General features: G+C 45.5%; 2 protein-coding genes across 2 annotated transcripts; one reads left to right on the top strand and one right to left on the bottom strand.

Annotated features, from left to right (window-relative positions):
• The first annotated feature begins 8891 nt into the window (after positions 1-8891).
• On the top strand, positions 8892-12310 carry LOC133918190 (sucrose:sucrose 1-fructosyltransferase-like). Its single transcript, XM_062361934.1, has 3 exons — positions 8892-9486; positions 9920-10803; positions 11417-12310. Exons 1-3 carry the CDS (start codon positions 9072-9074, stop codon positions 12101-12103), a joined length of 1986 nt encoding a protein of 661 aa, XP_062217918.1. The 5' UTR covers positions 8892-9071; the 3' UTR covers positions 12104-12310.
• A 1610-nt stretch (positions 12311-13920) lies between these two features.
• LOC133918189 (putative pentatricopeptide repeat-containing protein At1g68930) lies at positions 13921-16393 on the bottom strand. The gene has a single exon (XM_062361933.1). The coding sequence runs from the start codon at positions 16321-16323 to the stop codon at positions 14083-14085; it is 2241 nt and encodes a 746-aa protein (XP_062217917.1). The 5' UTR covers positions 16324-16393; the 3' UTR covers positions 13921-14082.
• Between the last annotated feature and the right edge of the window lie 574 nt (positions 16394-16967).

Genomic DNA, 16967 nt, shown 5'->3' on the forward strand with positions numbered 1-16967 from the left:
GCCTGGCCTCGGGATTCGGGGACCCCTGGTTCCTGATTCACCGACAAATAGGTACAAATTTGGATCACTCTTTGATCCACTCTGTAGGCAGCAATCACCTAGCAACATACTTTCTAGGCCTATAAGCACTAATCTCTCTCTAATCTTATGCTTAATTACCTTGGATGATCACTTTAAGCACTTCGGTAGCTTGGATGTCTTCGTAAGTGTATATGAACTTCTCTAGACTCTAATTGCACGCCACACCATCAAATGACTGAGATGAAGGGTATTTATAGCCTCAAACCCGCGCATTAGTCGTTATCCTAATAGCTCTGAAAAGCTATTAACACCGGATGATCCGATGAGAACAGTAGTACTAACACCGAATTATCCGGTGAGTACACTCTCACAAACTAGTCATTGGAACCCCACTCAAGCTAGTGTGAACACCGGACACTCCGCTGTATACTATGATATCATCATCGGACATTTCGGTAAATATACCTTAGCCATCTGAGCCAACATCTTCTCTGTGTAAATTGCTTCGGTGCCTTCTCCGGTCCTTATAATTCATCACCGAACTATCCGGTAAGCAATCATGAGCCATCCGAACCAAATGCAACCCTCTCTGGAAAATATACTCCGGTGTACACATCTACTTTATCACCGGACCATCCGATGGCTTAAGCTTCGCCTGTCTCTTTGTACTATTCATTATCCGGTGTATTTATCTGTTGTACTCTTGCTTCATCACTGGACTATCTGATGCCTTCAAAATCTTCTGCCCAGAACCAAATGCTCCGGTGTGTACTGCTTGTTGAACAGTGGATCATCCGGTCTGTTGATCTTCAACTTCAACTCTTGAAACTGCCTCTGCTGGAATTGCTCCGATGATTCTGCTCATTTGACACCAGATCATCCGGTGAGGCAAAATTGCATTTGTCTATATGCACTATTCCTTGTCCGGTGTGTGCAACACATTCAACACCGGACTATCCAGTGAGAACAAAACTCCTAGGACTTCTCCAATTCATCCAAACTTTTTCCCTGCTTCGGTGTGTACTTCTTCATGTATTGCATCTATAAGACCTAGTAACATATATTCTTGGCAAAAATATTAGTCCCATTGACTATATTATCATTAATCACCAAAACCATAAACATGACCTAATATGACCATTTTCCCTACACTCCTCGACCGATTCCCTACCTTATCTCCAACCGATTCATTTTCAAACGTGCAATCCACTCGAGATGAAATCCAATCGTCGCCCTGTCCTCTTGGTGTGCGTGCAATGGACTCCTTGAGCCACCGCCAATATAAGTGCCCCCTTGTGCCCCTGCCTCGTTTTACCATCAATCTGTCGCCTCCCTATGCCAAATTTGTCAAGTTCTCCAAGTGCACATCGCCGCCGACATTGTTGCGCCGCCTAAGCTCGACACCCTGTCACCCTAGTGTCGATTTGTCATCATCGACCCATCCTCGTGCCTCGCCACCGCCTCTGGGATGTGCCGGTGCCTTCATCTTCACTTCCCGTCCATCGGAGCGTCGTCTCCACTGTAGCATGAGCTTCACCGACACTGTTCGCTGCTACCAGCGCTTTGCGCCGCCTTCCTGCTGTCGAAGACCGTCGAGGTGAGTTCGCCTGCCGTTCCTCTCTCTATTCCTTCGCTTCCCATTGTTACCCGTGCACCGTAGCTGGGTTTTGGCTGTGCTCCGGCGAAGCGCCTGTGTCCCAAGCTTTCATCGTCGACTCTTCACCGCCGGCCACTATAACACACCCTCATCCTTTCCCTAGCCGTCGGATCTTATTTCAACGCCCTAGATTAGATCTTAACTTACCTCTTCGGAAACCAACGGGGAGTCGACACATGTCAACATAGATCCAATCAACGTTTCTACCACCTCAGCCTGCCAAGTTACCATGCCGCATCAGCAAATCTGCCTCGTCATCATGTCCAGTCAGCAAGCCTTTTCTTTTTCTTTTATTTTCTTCTTTGATGACAACATAATTCCTTTGCTGATGTCACAATACTATTTTCCAGTACAAAAATAATTTCAAGAAATTCCAGTGATTGGTAGTTTTGCAAAATAAACTCCTGAACTTCTCTTTTTCACATAAAAGCCCCTATCTTTTTACATACTAGACCCTAAACTTTTTCATAATTGCAAATAGGTCCCTCTTTTTCTACAAAAGGTACCCAAACTTTCTGTTTTATTTCAATTTAGTACTTTTCCTTTTCCAAATTTAACCCTAACCTTGTTTTAGCGTGACTTCTTCGTTTTAGCTCTGATTTGAGTGATTCTTGCGTCCAAATTTTTCTAAAAATATGATCTATCCAACCATACCAATTTTAGGTGTCAATCCTCATATCTTTATAGTAGTTTTCTCTCATTAACATCTAGATCTCTACAGCCATATCTTTCCCCAGAAGAACTTCAGTCAATCTTTTCTATCTTTTCATGTGAAACCTTAACCCTAGTTCCCATCCCTTAATCTTTCCTCAATAGTAGTGTAAAACTATTATAACAGCCTTACTCGCGGTTATGGGAGACTTGGATCCTCACATGATTAGTTGGTTATGATTTTGGTTATGGTCTAGTGGTTCAAGGTGGTTATGGTTCACAAGATGGTTAACTTAATGGGTGGATTAATTGGGTTACCTTCACCTAATAATTGTTTAATGTTTTTATGTCTAAATATCTTTTCTTTAATCATATTTACGTAAATATACCATGTGTTAGTCTATTCTTGTTATAAGCTTGCATATCATTATTTTCATGTACACTTGCTGAGCGCATCATGTGCTCACACTTGCTATTTTTCCTATGTCATGCGACATGTGTGATGCTGCTCAGTGAGTGAAGATGTTGAAGACTATCAAGATGAGGTTGTAACGTTTTAGGCGCGTGTCTTTCGGTCGGTTGACTACGGTGTTGTTGGGCACCAGTGCTTATGTTCCGCTGTAGATATCTTCATAGAAGACAATATATGTCAATTGTTGTAAGAGTTAAATATTTATTTAATAAAAGTATTGATTTTGTTACTTCACCTGTGATGCCCTTATATATGTTGAACATCCTTGACACACATAAGCCGTATCTGGTTTCGTTCGTTAAAAACGGGAGTGACATCACGTTACTATAACTACTATTTATATGGGTCTCACCTATGTGTATACATATATATAAATATGTATGTGTATATGTATATGTACAATACATATATAGTGTGTTATATGTACATATGCATATACGCATACGTGCATGTACATACACTTACTTTTTAAAAAAATTCTAGAAAAATAACAAAGTAATAATAATTATATAGATAAATCAGTTGAAATAATCTAAAATACATAAGAAAATATCTAAAACTTAAAAAATATGAAACAAATCTAGTTAGATTTGTCGTCTACATGTTAATATTATATGCATGCATGAAAGTATCATTGTTTTCCTCATAATTAAATAAATATGTTAAATATTAATAAATTTATAAATAAATATTGAGATCCTCAAAATTAATGAATCTAATTTTTTTAATTTTCTTTTATCATGCTTTGCGTAAAAAAACAGACGCGAGTATGCGTACCAATCCGCTAGTTACATTTGAGCTGGCAGGTCGTGTGCCAATCAGCGATCCCATCGGGGCCCAGCCAGCAGACTTATTCGGTGGCCCCCTCACCGTCGCTTTGCCATTGCTGACGTGGCAACAATAATGGTGCCCAAAATATGTTGAGAGCCTCAAGTGAAGTGCTGCTAAAGAAAAGGGAAAAAAGGTTGAGAGCCTCAGCCTGAAATGAAGATGAGATGAGGATAGAGCGTGTTTACTACTTGTCATGTGCGATGGCTCCACCTTGCAAAGATGTCTAGATGATCAGTTCCTGAATCTGAACACTGATGGTCTAGTGGATGGACAATTTTCCAAGCTTGCAACACGTCAGAAAAGAAACTAGAAAAGGAGCTTAATTTTTTTAGATTTTTTTTTAAAAAAAGGAGCTGATTTTCCAAGGGCGTGATCAAAGCGTGTGGCTCCAATATAGTCCCCCGGCCCGCTGGAAAGTTCTTCGGATTGAGCAGACTCGGTATATATATACTGATGAAAGGTCAGTATCAGTTGTCAGATGATCCATTCCACCATCCACCTGGAGCTTGTAAACGCCATGAACCCAGAGCTTCCGCCACACAAGACAAATGACTGAAACCCATCAGAACGAAGCCAAGAAAATGGGAAACTTAATTTCTACCTGCTGATCGAGATCCACGTGGCTCGAATGCGAAATCGCCAGCATAATTGGAAGGGGGACATTGATGTTCTGGACTACCAATAAGCAGATCATATTCATTCATAGGATCCACAACTTGTATTGGTAAGCTTTTAGCCAAAGCATTGTCAAGATGGACAAGTCAAATATAAAATTAGCATACCAAGATATGATATTTTTTTTATGTTTCTCTTCGTATTCATCTGTTATCGTTTTCTCCTCGTATTCATCTGTTATCGTTTCGTGGTTACACAGGATGGTGCATAATATTTATAGATTCAAAAATAAAAGTTTGATTATAACTCTATTTCTAATTTCACCTTATTACAACTCAAACCTATCTGTAACGGACTCTTATACATATATCTAAACATATATTAACCATGCAATACATGACAAGTAAGACCGCAAAGTGTCGACGTGTCTTCCTTTGGGTCTTTGGCCTCAACAGTGAAAGCACACAAGACGTGTCACCCGCCATACACTTGGAAAGAGCCGCCGCCACCAGTTGAGCTGAGCATGTTCTCCATCCATGGTGCCCACACACGGCATGCATCGCTCTCGTCCTGCTCCACAATTTTCTTTTGGATGGAACGGATCGTCTCTTGCTCTGCATTATTGCAATTATTGTACTTGCCCTGGACCCGGCATGAGCTGCCCCATGCTGAATATGCAACAGTAGAAATTTGGCTCCATCTGTTGCTTCATTGCTACATTATCATCATCATATATTGCTTTGCTTCTCTCTTGCTGTTGCCTTCCTTGCTTGCTTGATTTCTGTTGCCCTGGTCTGTGGATCTCTGCTGGATGAATTCTTCCATGACCATTATTACTGATCCATCATCCATTCATATATATGCATTGTGGTACGTGGTTAAGTACGTCAGGTCATCTCTAACAGATATTTTAAAAATTTATCCTCTATAATACTATTATAAGTATCCCTTAACATTATTACAGTATCCTCTATTTTTTTATCTTCAACAGCTATTCTATTTTTCACCTTACAATACTCTATTTCTTCCCTCGGACCTATATACATACTGTGTTAATAGTAATACGGATGCTATAGCGTACTAGCAAATTTGGATTAGTACTGTTTACCTTGATACCGTAGCTGTTGAAGGCAAAATTCTAGCGCAACCGTGTTTTTCGGGTTCCTGTAGCACTGAAAATCTCCCCTATTAAAGATAGTCTCATAGAAGATTATATAACCTACCTAAGCTAACAACCTACCTAAGCTAACAATTTGGAGTATAGTTTGGCATCAGGTCGCTTCGATCTGTCCAGATCAGAAGCTGCTAGAGCGAGGCAGACAGTCGAGTTGATGATGAATGCTTTATATTATTCAATTATTGGGTGTCAGCGTGAGAAGATCGGTTATAGGAGTTGTGTATGCGTACACTCCATCGGGTCCACGAGACAAGAGAGTCATGTGGCCTGTATCGATGCGATCGACGCGGGTTCATGTCTGCTCTGCAATTGCCACCACATGGCATGCATGATTAGATTTTTGAATTAGATTTGTTTGAATTATTAGATTTTTTACGGTCCTTGAAAAGATTAGGAAACTAAGCAACCAAATTCTAGTGCCACCTAAGTTGTAGTAAAAGAGCCCTTGCTCAATATTTTCAGAACCAGGCCGGGGGAGTGTGTAAACCAAGAAAATGTAGCTGAGAATTGAGGATGCAGAACAAAAGACACAAATTTAGGTTGTAATTTCCGCTGAGATCTGAACAAGGATATAAAAGGGGGTAAACCATCAAACGAACAGGCAATTGCCGACAATTTTTAGCGCAGTTATTGTTAATCCAGTTTAAGATAAACACTTAGGCTCTGTTTGGATACAGAGTATTTTTAAAAAATTTAGATAATATTCATAGTTTTATGAAAATACTATGCTATTAAAAACCCAGTATGTTTGGATGCGAAAATTATTATGGTTTTGACAACCAAAGTAGGCTAATATCATGGTATTTTTTGAGTTTCTAAAAATCTGCTCCCTACCTATTTTTTTCAAAAACCGAGAAACGATGGCACACGCTCGTCAATCTCACGCGCGTTTATATGCGTGTCTGCACCCCCCCCCCCCTATGTTTTCCTTGCCACGTAATACTGCACATAGTTGGTCTTTCACGTTGTTTAATTAATCATGCATAGTTTTGGCGAGATAGTTTTCCTCTATGATATTTTTCCTCCTTATGATTATCCATGCAAGCTGGAGATAAATAATCTAAGAAAAACTGGCCAAAACAAATATACAAGAACACTAAAAAAATGGCTAAGATACATGCTTGACGCTTTCCTACCAGCTTAACAAGCGTAACATAACCATTTTTTTAACAAAAGATCGTACAAAATACTGTGACTATCAAACACATCATAGTTTTGATCAAAACTGCAAAAGATCGTGGTACATAAAACCGTAGTATATTATAAATGTGGCAATGAAAACTGCAGTTTCCAAATTTCCTCTATTATTTCCTCTATTATTTGTGGGCCACGGAATCTTCTCAGATTGGATTGGTTTGGTTTTTTCTTTTCCTTTTCTTGTCTAGATACAGAAAAAGGAATCTGCTGCTTAGTTGGTTCATGTATCTGCTTAGAGCATGTTTGTTTTTAATTATGATTCTAGCTATTCAGATTTTGATTCTCATAATTTAAGATCTGAATTGTTAGAATCTGAATTATATAATCTAAAATAAACAGTATCATATTATTAGAATCTAGATCCCCGACAAGCCAGTCGAACGGGGTAGCCGATTCGATGGGCGGCAAGATGCCGAAGCCATAGCGGCGTCTCTGAGGAGGCTGCACCTTGTGTTCGGCTATGTCGACGACCCACGTGACCAGGAGATGGCCTCGCTGGTGTGCCGGTCCACCTACGCCACATGACCGTCACGGATGACAAAATGGCAGTGCTCGTCCGCGTGCTCAGTCGCATGCTGCAAGAGCTCAAGCTCAACAAGTGTTGTGACTTCTCCACCGACGCAGAAGCCGACTGCCACGTGGCCGAGCTCACTTGGAGCACGTCGTGGAGGGACTAGAGGCACCAGAAGTGGACCTGTGTGTGTAGGGAGGAGGCGAGGCTGAAGAGGCAGAGGCAGAGGAGCAACGACGGCTGGGACTCGTTGCGGGCGTCGACGCAGAAGGAGACTGCCTCTGCATGGGCTAATGGGGTGGCGGCAGTGGCCGTCAAGGAGGCGGATGCGAGCAAGATGGCCTGTTCGAGGTCGTCCATGGCGGTGCAGAAGAATCTAGGGAGGCGGAGGGGGCGGAGACAGGGAAGGAGAGAGGAAACGAAGCTCGAGAGAAAGTGAAACAAGCGAAACATTATGTTTATAATGGTAATAGTAGGTAAATATGTGCCATAATTCACAATCTATAATTTAGAAACAGTATTTTTCTGGATTATGGATTATTTCATAATCTGATCTCATATTGTAGAATCGAACTATTTATTTTCAATTCTGATTTTAAAAGCTAGAGTCTACCATCATAATAAAAAACAAGCAGATCTTTAGTCAGTCATTTGAGAATACTGTACTCATTTGGGAATACTGTACTCATGATCAACACTAGCAGCATCTGGTTCTAGAGTTCCACAGATCCAAGCACTTGAAGCATGCATGTATACTACTAGAATTAATTCAGTGAATCGACAATATGAAACTCCCCATCTTTTCAGAATTTATCTCTGTAAATTAATATCGATGCGAATAGCTGAGATGATTTGACTCTGCCGTGCCACCAGACGCATGCAAATGGCCAACACAAACATAGCTAAAGTGAAGCAATAACATGATGCAGATGGCGTTGGGCATAGGATGGATTCATCAGGGATTGCATCTGTACCACAGGAGCAGGTGGCATCCCCATGATATACCAACACAAGATTGATCAAGCCGGCATTGCATGCGTGCTAGCTGCTGGGTTCATGATACAATGTGTGATGACCATCCTGATGGAGTCATACCGTACGTAAGTTGAAAAGAGCGAGTTTGCTCAAGGAACGGAAGCTGTTGCCATCAATCATGGGATTAGTCGCATGGGATCGATCATTGGGCAAAAGCAACAAATTATCATGTAGACACGCATCCGCATTATTGTCTGATTTCTCCAGTTAGCTAGCTGCTGCCTAATGCAAGGAAAAAATTAAGCAGGCAGCCTCCTAATGCAAGGAGAATATATATATATATATATTATAATATAGTAATATGCATAACTTTGTTGTTTTAAAGACGGTAATTTTAGGTTTAAATGAGGATTTTGTTCATTTGCCATAGCGCATGTACAGCACCCAAGATATATGTAGCTTGGCCAGTGATGGAACTGCAGCATGTTATGCTAGCAGTAATCTTGTCTTGCAGGCATACCAACATGCTGTTTTGATGCCACGGCACATGACCATACTACACGTACGTACTCTATGTGTGATGGATCAGGTCGATAGGCCTGAAAAAAGAGAAGAAAACTGGCTTGGATTCATGAATCAAAGCGGGCCTACAACATGGGACAGGACGATGATGAACCCAATTCCAATGGGGTGGTGCCATGTGCCGGACAGCGGACGAGACGAGAGGAGAGGAGAGGAGATCCATCCGTCTGTGGGTGTGGGTGACTATAAATACCATGCCCATGGGCGCTTAGACTTCCACGCCAAAACCAAGCAAAAAAGCTACACTTGTTAAGAATAGAATTGAATCGAGATCCTCCTCTTCCTCTTCATCTTCTTGGCGCGCGCTTTCCCTTATTCTAGAGTTGTAACAGAAGCACAGCAGCAGCAGGAGAGGAGAGGAGATTCCGTCTGTTCTGCTCCAATGCAAACCCGGGACAGCAACAACGCCCCGCTCCCCTACTCCTACTCGCCACTGCCCGCCGCCGACGCAGCCTCCGCCGAGGTCACCGGCACCGGCTGCGCCCATGGCCGCAGGAGGCCTCTCTACGCTGCTGCGCTCGTCCTGTCAGCCGCGCTGCTCCTCGCCGCCGGCGTCCTCCTCGCCGGCCGCCAGATGAAATCTATGGAGGCACACACCGCCGCGGCGGTTGCGCCGGAGGCGATGAGCAGGGGGCCGGAGGCCGGCGTGTCGGAGAAGACGTCGGGCGCCGCCCACGAGAGGCTGGGCGCGGCCGGCGACAGCGGGAACGCCTTCCCGTGGAGCAATGCAATGCTGCAATGGCAACGCACGGGCTTCCACTTTCAGCCCGAGAAGAATTGGATGAACGATCCGAACGGTAATTCAGCCTAGAAACCTGCATTAGTGATCGATCTGCTCCTCCTTTCCTTCCTAATTATTTTGATGGTGCCTTTGATTCTGCAAGCATTAGTTGCATTACCGTTATTTTTTTTCATTCATACAAGATTAACGAGAGAAATTTACTCGTTGCAAGCATTAGTCGTTAATCAACCTTGATGAGAGAAGAAAACTATACGTACTTCGAATTTGTGACAGCCATGGATTACAACCACCTACCAGTGTTGCAACACAAGTGTTTGCTCGCGTGTGGGGTCCTCTCTTGTCACGCATCACGTGTTGTGTTGTTGCCATCGCTTACTCCGAGCATGGAAAAATTGATGGAATTAGCTAGGCAGGCAGCTCTAGTTTTTTCATGCACAACCACCAATATAATTGACAATGAAATTGAAAACAAAATTATGGAATTGCAGGTCCTTTGTATTACAAGGGGTGGTACCACCTGTTCTACCAGTACAACCCGGAGGGCGCCATTTGGGGCGACAAGATCGCGTGGGGGCACGCCGTCTCCCGCGACCTCATCCACTGGTGCCACCTCCCACTCGCCATGGTGCCCGACCAATGGTACGACATCAACGGCGTCTGGACCGGCTCCGCCACCACTCTCCCCGACGGCCGCCTCGCCATGCTCTACACCGGCTGCACCAACGAATCCGTGCAGGTCCAGTGCCTCGCCGTGCCTTCCGACCCCAACGACCAGCTGCTTACCAACTGGACCAAGTACGAGGGCAACCCCGTGCTCTACCCGCCGCCGGGCATCGGACCCAAGGACTTCCGCGACCCCACCACCGCGTGGTACGACCCCTCCGACAAGACGTGGCGCACCGTCATCGGCTCCAAGGACCCGCACCACGCCGGCATCGCCGTCACCTACAGGACCAAGGACTTGGTGAACTACGAGCTCCTGCCAGGCGAGCTCCACCGCGTGCCGGGCACCGGCATGTGGGAGTGCATCGACTTCTACCCCGTCGGCACGCGCGGCGACAACGGCATCGACATGTCGGACGCCATGTCGAAGAACGGCGTCGTCGGGGACGTGGTGCACGTCATGAAGGCCAGCATGGACGACGACAGGCACGACTACTACGCGCTCGGCAGGTACAACGCCACGGCCAACGCCTGGACGCCCATGGACCCCGAGAACGACATCGGCATCGGCCTGCGCTACGACTGGGGCAAGTTCTACGCGTCCAAGACCTTCTACGACCCGGCCAAGCGCCGCCGCGTGCTCTGGGGGTGGGTCGGCGAGACCGACTCGGAGCGCGCCGACGTCGCCAAGGGATGGGCATCGCTGCAGGTATGTCAATTCTGTCTTTTCTTTCTTAGCTTCATAAGATGGCACTCAAGATATATGACTCCATCAGCTAGCTAGTTTGCTGATTAATTAATATAATGATCTTCGCTGAACAAAATAATTAAGCTTAATCAGCTAGCTAGCATACATGCATGATTGCACTTTTGGGTTCCACAGCCACGTAGGAATGGGCCACTTTCTAGCTTCTCAATCAATCATCGACATGCATCGCTGCATGCCATCATCTCACGCGCTGTCAGTGTCACTTGCCTAGCTAGCTGCACATATGGGGTGGCTGTGTGAATATATGAATGAACTCATGTGCAACCATGTGCTCTAGCTAGTTTCCTTGCACTGCCAAACAAATGGAGTAACAAAACTGGGATCAGACAAGAAAAAGGGTGTCTTGTCTGATTATTGACATTAAATAAAGTTTTCTGATCTTGGTTGTCTAGATGACATGTGGGACAAACCTCGATCACCGGCGCGTCATAGCTTGTAGACACCATGCATGTTCTAGCTATCTAGCTTAGCTTAATTAATCAAATCAAATAATTTCTAAGCTTGGTTGATATGAAGAGGTGTCACTAATTATGTTTTGATTCTATTGACGCAGTCGATCCCTCGCACGGTGCTGTTGGACACGAAGACCGGTGGCAACCTGCTGCAGTGGCCGGTGGAGGAGATCGAGACGCTGAGGACCAACTCCACCGACCTCAGCGGCATCACCATCGACTACGGCTCCGTCTTCCCGCTCAACCTCCATCGTGCCACCCAGCTCGACATCCTCGCCGAGTTCGAGCTTGACAAGCACGCCGTCATGGCCATCAACGAGGCCGACGTCGGCTACAACTGCAGCACCAGTGGCGGTGCCGCCAACAGGGGAGCGCTCGGCCCCTTTGGGCTGCTTGTCCTTGCCGACAACCACCGTCGAGAACAGACCGCTGTCTACTTCTACGTCGCCAAGGGCCTCGATGGCCGCCTCACCACGCACTTCTGCCAGGACGAGTCGAGGTCCTCCAGTGCTAACGACATCGTCAAAAGAGTTGTCGGCAGCGTCCTCCCTGTGCTCGACGGCGAGACCCTCTCCGTCAGGGTCCTCGTCGACCACTCCATTGTCGAGAGCTTCGCGCAGGGCGGGAGGTCGACGGCGACATCTCGCGTGTACCCGACGGAGGCCATCTATGCTAATGCGGGGGTGTACCTCTTCAACAATGCTACCAGCGCTCGCGTCACGGCCAAGACCCTCGTTGTCCATGAGATGGACTCCTCCTACAACCAAGTCTACATGGCTGAGCTCTGAACCATTTTTTGATCATACATAGCATTTGTACTTAATTCCCTTCTCCATTTTTGTTTCTTTTTTTTTTACCTACTTTAATTTTGTTCTTCCATTTCCTGTCTCCACCGAGGCCTTCCAATTGTACTACCTAGTGGAAGACGCCACGATGCAAGGCTATATAGCCTATAATTGTACATGAGTCAATGTTCTACCAAGAATTTTCTCCCATTTTTTTCTCTTCATAATTTCAGTTGGTAAATATTACGAACATGCTAACATCCTAGGGACAAAAGAGAGATTACATTGTGACAAGTGTACGCACTTCACAAAAATCTTAATCGGCATTCTTTAGGCTCGCCACCACATTTGTTGCATCACATTCCAGAACAATGCGTTCCATTCCCAGTCTTGTTAATTTGCCTGCCCCCGCAGCAACAAGCTTTCTTCAGAACCCCTCACTAGTCACTACACAACGCCAACCACCATTGGCAGATGATGAATAGTAAGCACCATCACTGTTTATTTTTAGAAACGGTTATGTGGGTCTCTGCCATTTAGTCTTTTGTATTGGGACTCGGCTGCAGTCGATTTGTTGCTAGTTGTTTGAAATCTGTCCAAAGATAGGTGACAGAGCTACAAACTTTTTCCTTGCTTTGTTTTCGTTCACCTACATTTGCTTTGTTCCTTGCCTGCCACCACATCCATATCAGTACAAGGTTTGCTCCAAAATAGACAGAACTTCCTTGGCAGAATTGCATTGCACAAGCTGGATTCTAACATCCTCCATCATAAGATGCAGCCAACACTCTTTGACAGACTTGCATTTAAAGATCAGATGACCAGCATCCTCATCTAATCTCCAGCACATAGGACATCTTGTGTCCAGCTCAATTTTCCTCCTCTGTATATTGTGTTTCAGTGCCAAGCTATTATTTGCAAGCCTCCACAGGAACATTTTCAATTTGTGTGGTGACTGAATATCCTTATACGAGACCACTGAAAAGCATCATTGAGCTCACCTGAATGAGATGCATTTCTCCCACATTGCTGATCTCGGAGATGTACTCCCAATTTTATAGGCTTACTTATAGAAATATCCTTTTGGGTCCAGGTGCCAGGCAATTAAATCTTCTTGTTGACCACAGACGGGAATAGCCAAAATAGTCTCCACATCCTCCTCACAGAAAATACTTGGACTAAATCAGAATCCCATTGTCCTGAGAAGGGGTCGATCAGTTCAGAAACTTTTTGAACCAAAACCTGACCATGTTGTAACTGGAGTACTGGGCACCAAATTAAACCTCTCGGTAACCAAGAATCCTGCCAAATATTTTCATACTGCCATCGCCCACAGGCCAGATAGGCCCCTCTTTGATCAATTTGATTCCTTTCATTAGACTTCCCCAAGCATATGACATGTTTGCCCTTGGTTTAGTCTGCATATGACATTGAAGTAATTAACAATGTTTGAAATTTTGTAAATAGAGAGTTCGAAATTTCTTGTATCATCCATATACCTGTGTCATGCCAGCATGGTTTGCAATCAGTAAAAATACGAAAGGCTACAACAGCAACCTTAATTGCACTCAGTACCTCAACATACTGCTAAAAGGATGTCCTGCAAAACATAGCCACCAACAGCAACCTGTTGGCACTTGGCTGTCAAAACTCAAAAGCATAACTATCAACCATTAGGAAAGTTAATTTAATGAAGTTTCAAATCAATAACTATCCAATAGTGCACAATCATGATAGCATAAATGCACCTTTTGAACCCTGGATAGGCAAGGAACATGATTGGTTATCACTTTCAACTTTCGAGTATACCATCAAGCAAATCCCACAAAGGCAGCTCATGTATTTTCAAAAAAGAACATAAAGCCATTCTGATGGCCACAAGCCCACAATTACTTGCTTGGCTTCACCCAAGCATTTCGTTTCCTTTCTTCCAGTAACACTTCCATTCCCAATCAAACTTCATACTTGGCTTCACCCAAGCATCACCAGAAGTCTCCACAAGAGCATACACCATTGCTGAAATTGTGAAATCTGACAGCATCCCTCACAAGAATATCACGGCCTGTTATCTTAGATATGAACTTGGTAGCATTGTGACAATCCACACAAACCCGTAGATTCTTGACAATACGAATTGGCATTTCCTGAGGAACAAATATTAATCCAAAGGCAATTGCAAGCTTCTCGCTGTGGTGGCTGAGCATGTGAACCTTATCAGCATCTCCCACATCATGCAGCACTGAATTGACATCAGGCTTGTATCCTTCTTCAACAATCTTGGAGTTTAGCCACTTGAGCTTTTCATAAATTATCCTGGAGAAGGGGTGAGACTGGTCGTCAGCTGAAAAGATGTGAACTTTGTTCTTATACTTGATCCAGCTACAGCCTGGCTCCTTCTTCACTTGTCTGTCTCTCATTCCACGCCTTAGCTGGGCAACCTCGCTCCATTGGCCTTTAGCAGCATGCATGCTGCACAACAACACATAGCTAGCTGGGTTCTGGGGATCGATTTCCAAGAGATTCTCAGCAGCCCATTTGCCAATTTCCATGTCACCACGCAACCTACAAGCGCTCAGCAATGTTCCCCATCCAATTGCATCAGGGCGCATCGGCATTTGCTTTATGAACTCCTCAGCTTCTTTTAACCTCCCAGATCTGCTATACAAGTCAATCATACATGTATAGTGATCATCTATGGGCACAATACAATGGTCCTTCTGCATGGAATGGAAGTAGCTGTGGCCTTTCTCTACAAACCCGGCACGGCTACAAGCAGAAAGAACACCAATAAATGTTACTCCATCAGGCTTCACCCCCTTAGCCAACATCTTCTCGAACAAATCTATAGTTTCTTTTGCCTTGCCAAATTGAGCATAACCAGAGACAAGGGCTGTCCAGGAGACCTGATCGTGAAATGACATCTCATCAAACAATTTGCATGCATCTTCAATGCTACCACATTTCCCATACAAGGTAACTAGTGCATTGGACACTGTGATATATGGCATCAATCCTGACACAAGCGCTAGGCAGTGGAACTGGGCACCCTCCTCTAGGCTTGCAAGGTTCGCGCAAGAGCTTACAACACTTCCTAGGGTGAAATCGTCAGGCTTAACGCCATCTCTTTGCATCTCAGAGAACACCCTCACAGCCTCCTCGCTGCACCCATTCTGTCCATAGCCAACAATCATCGCAGTCCAGGAGATGATGTTTCTGCATGTCATCCTCCTGAAAACAGTTTCTGCCGATCTGATGCTCCTGCACTTTGAGTACATATCAACAAGTGCACTCCCAACAAAAACATTGTCATCGTACCATGTCCTGATTATGTAGGCATGGATCTGTTTCCCCTGTTCCAAGGCAGAAAGAGCACCACAGGCTGTAAGGGTGCTTCCGAAAGTGTACTGATCAATGCCGACGCCCTCTGCCCTCATTCTCCTGAAAACATCCAGAGCCTCTGACTCTAATCCGTTTTGCGTCAACCCTGTAACCATCGTGGTCCAAGTAATGGAATCCCTGTCCGCCATCACTTCAAACAACCCCCTTGCCTCCTCTACCATCTTGCACCGGAGCAGCCCTGTGATCATCGTATTATGCATCACCACATTCTTGCCCTCCATTTCATCGAAGACCCGCTTGGCATTCCCGATGAGGCCAATTTTGGCATACATATCGACCAAAGGGCTCCCGACGAAAGCGTACGCCCCGAACCCAAGCTGCAGAATCTGGCAATGCACCTGCCTACCGAGGGCACGGTCGCCCAAGGCTGACGCTACCATGACCATGGCCGACAACGTGATCCGGCTAGGCCTGACGCTGTCCTCCCGGAGCAACGCACGGTACGCCCCGGCCGCCCGCGCAGGGGAACCACCGCCAGAGAAACCGGTGATGAGCGCGTTGTAGGAGACGACGTCACGCTCGGGCATGGACGCGAAGAGCCTCTCCATGTCTTCCAAGAGCCTGAAGTGGGCGAGCGCGGAAAGGAGCGCGTTGTAGGTGAAGAGGTTCGGCTGAGGCATTGCGTCGAACAGGCGGCGAGCGCGCGCGAGGCGCCCGGACTTGCCGTATGCGGTGAGAAGGTGGTTGAGGAGGTAGGTGGGCGGTGGGTGCGGGAGTGTCCTGAGGATGAGGCAGTGGACTGCGCTTGCTACGTGAGCCCCGCTCCAGCCGGCGGCGGCGGAGGAGAGGAGGGCGGCGTAGTGGTTGCAGAGCGGGCGGCTCATGGCGCGCGGGACACAGGGAAGAGAATCCTTGAAGCGAAGCTGCGACTGCTTATATATATATTATGCGGCTAGATAGTACTGTAGTTCATGTTGCGCCTAGAGCCCTAGACACGCAGTGAGCATGTTGTCACCGATTCTCCGCGCGCTAGCCTGTTGTCACTGATTTCGTTCTCGCGCATTTTTATGTTTTCCCATTTCATTCTTGCGCATTTCACTCATATTAACTCTGTCACTCTCACTATCACCGGACTGATTTTTTCGCTCATCGCTGTCGCGAGCCGCCGCCCAACTTATCGCGCTACTGCCTCCTCAATACGGATGAAAACGGAACGGAAAAATCTTGTTCTGTCCCGGTGCCGTATCCCTTTTTTTCAGTCTGTTTTCGTTTTTTCCGTTCCCGTCTATCCTGTTTTCGTTTTCGTCCGGTTGAGAAAATGTGAAAGTGAAAACGGTAGGGGGTTTTCCGTCCGTTTTCACCCCTACGCTCACTTATGTCTTTGGTTGAGACTTATCACTTATGTTTATTATATGCTCGAGTATCGAGTTAAGGTTTATGTGGTTTTTTAGAGGAGTACAAAATATGACGTATATAACCTACTTACATCACACTCACGCCTAACGCACGCACACGCGTGCATGTCCTA

The sequence above is a fragment of the Phragmites australis genome, chromosome 5, assembly GCF_958298935.1.
Source record: "Phragmites australis chromosome 5, lpPhrAust1.1, whole genome shotgun sequence".
NCBI lineage: Eukaryota > Viridiplantae > Streptophyta > Magnoliopsida > Poales > Poaceae > Phragmites > Phragmites australis.

Bases quoted from the DNA above. Each gene is read 5' to 3' on its own strand.
- LOC133918190 (XM_062361934.1), top strand. From the start codon at position 9,072: ATGCAAACCCGGGACAGCAACAACGCCCCGCTCCCCTACTCCTACTCG. The intron at 9,487-9,919 runs GTAATTCAGCCT...ATGGAATTGCAG, and splicing joins TTGGATGAACGATCCGAACG to GTCCTTTGTATTACAAGGGG. The intron at 10,804-11,416 runs GTATGTCAATTC...CTATTGACGCAG, and splicing joins AGGGATGGGCATCGCTGCAG to TCGATCCCTCGCACGGTGCT.
- LOC133918189 (XM_062361933.1), bottom strand. From the start codon at position 16,323: ATGAGCCGCCCGCTCTGCAACCACTACGCCGCCCTCCTCTCCTCCGCC.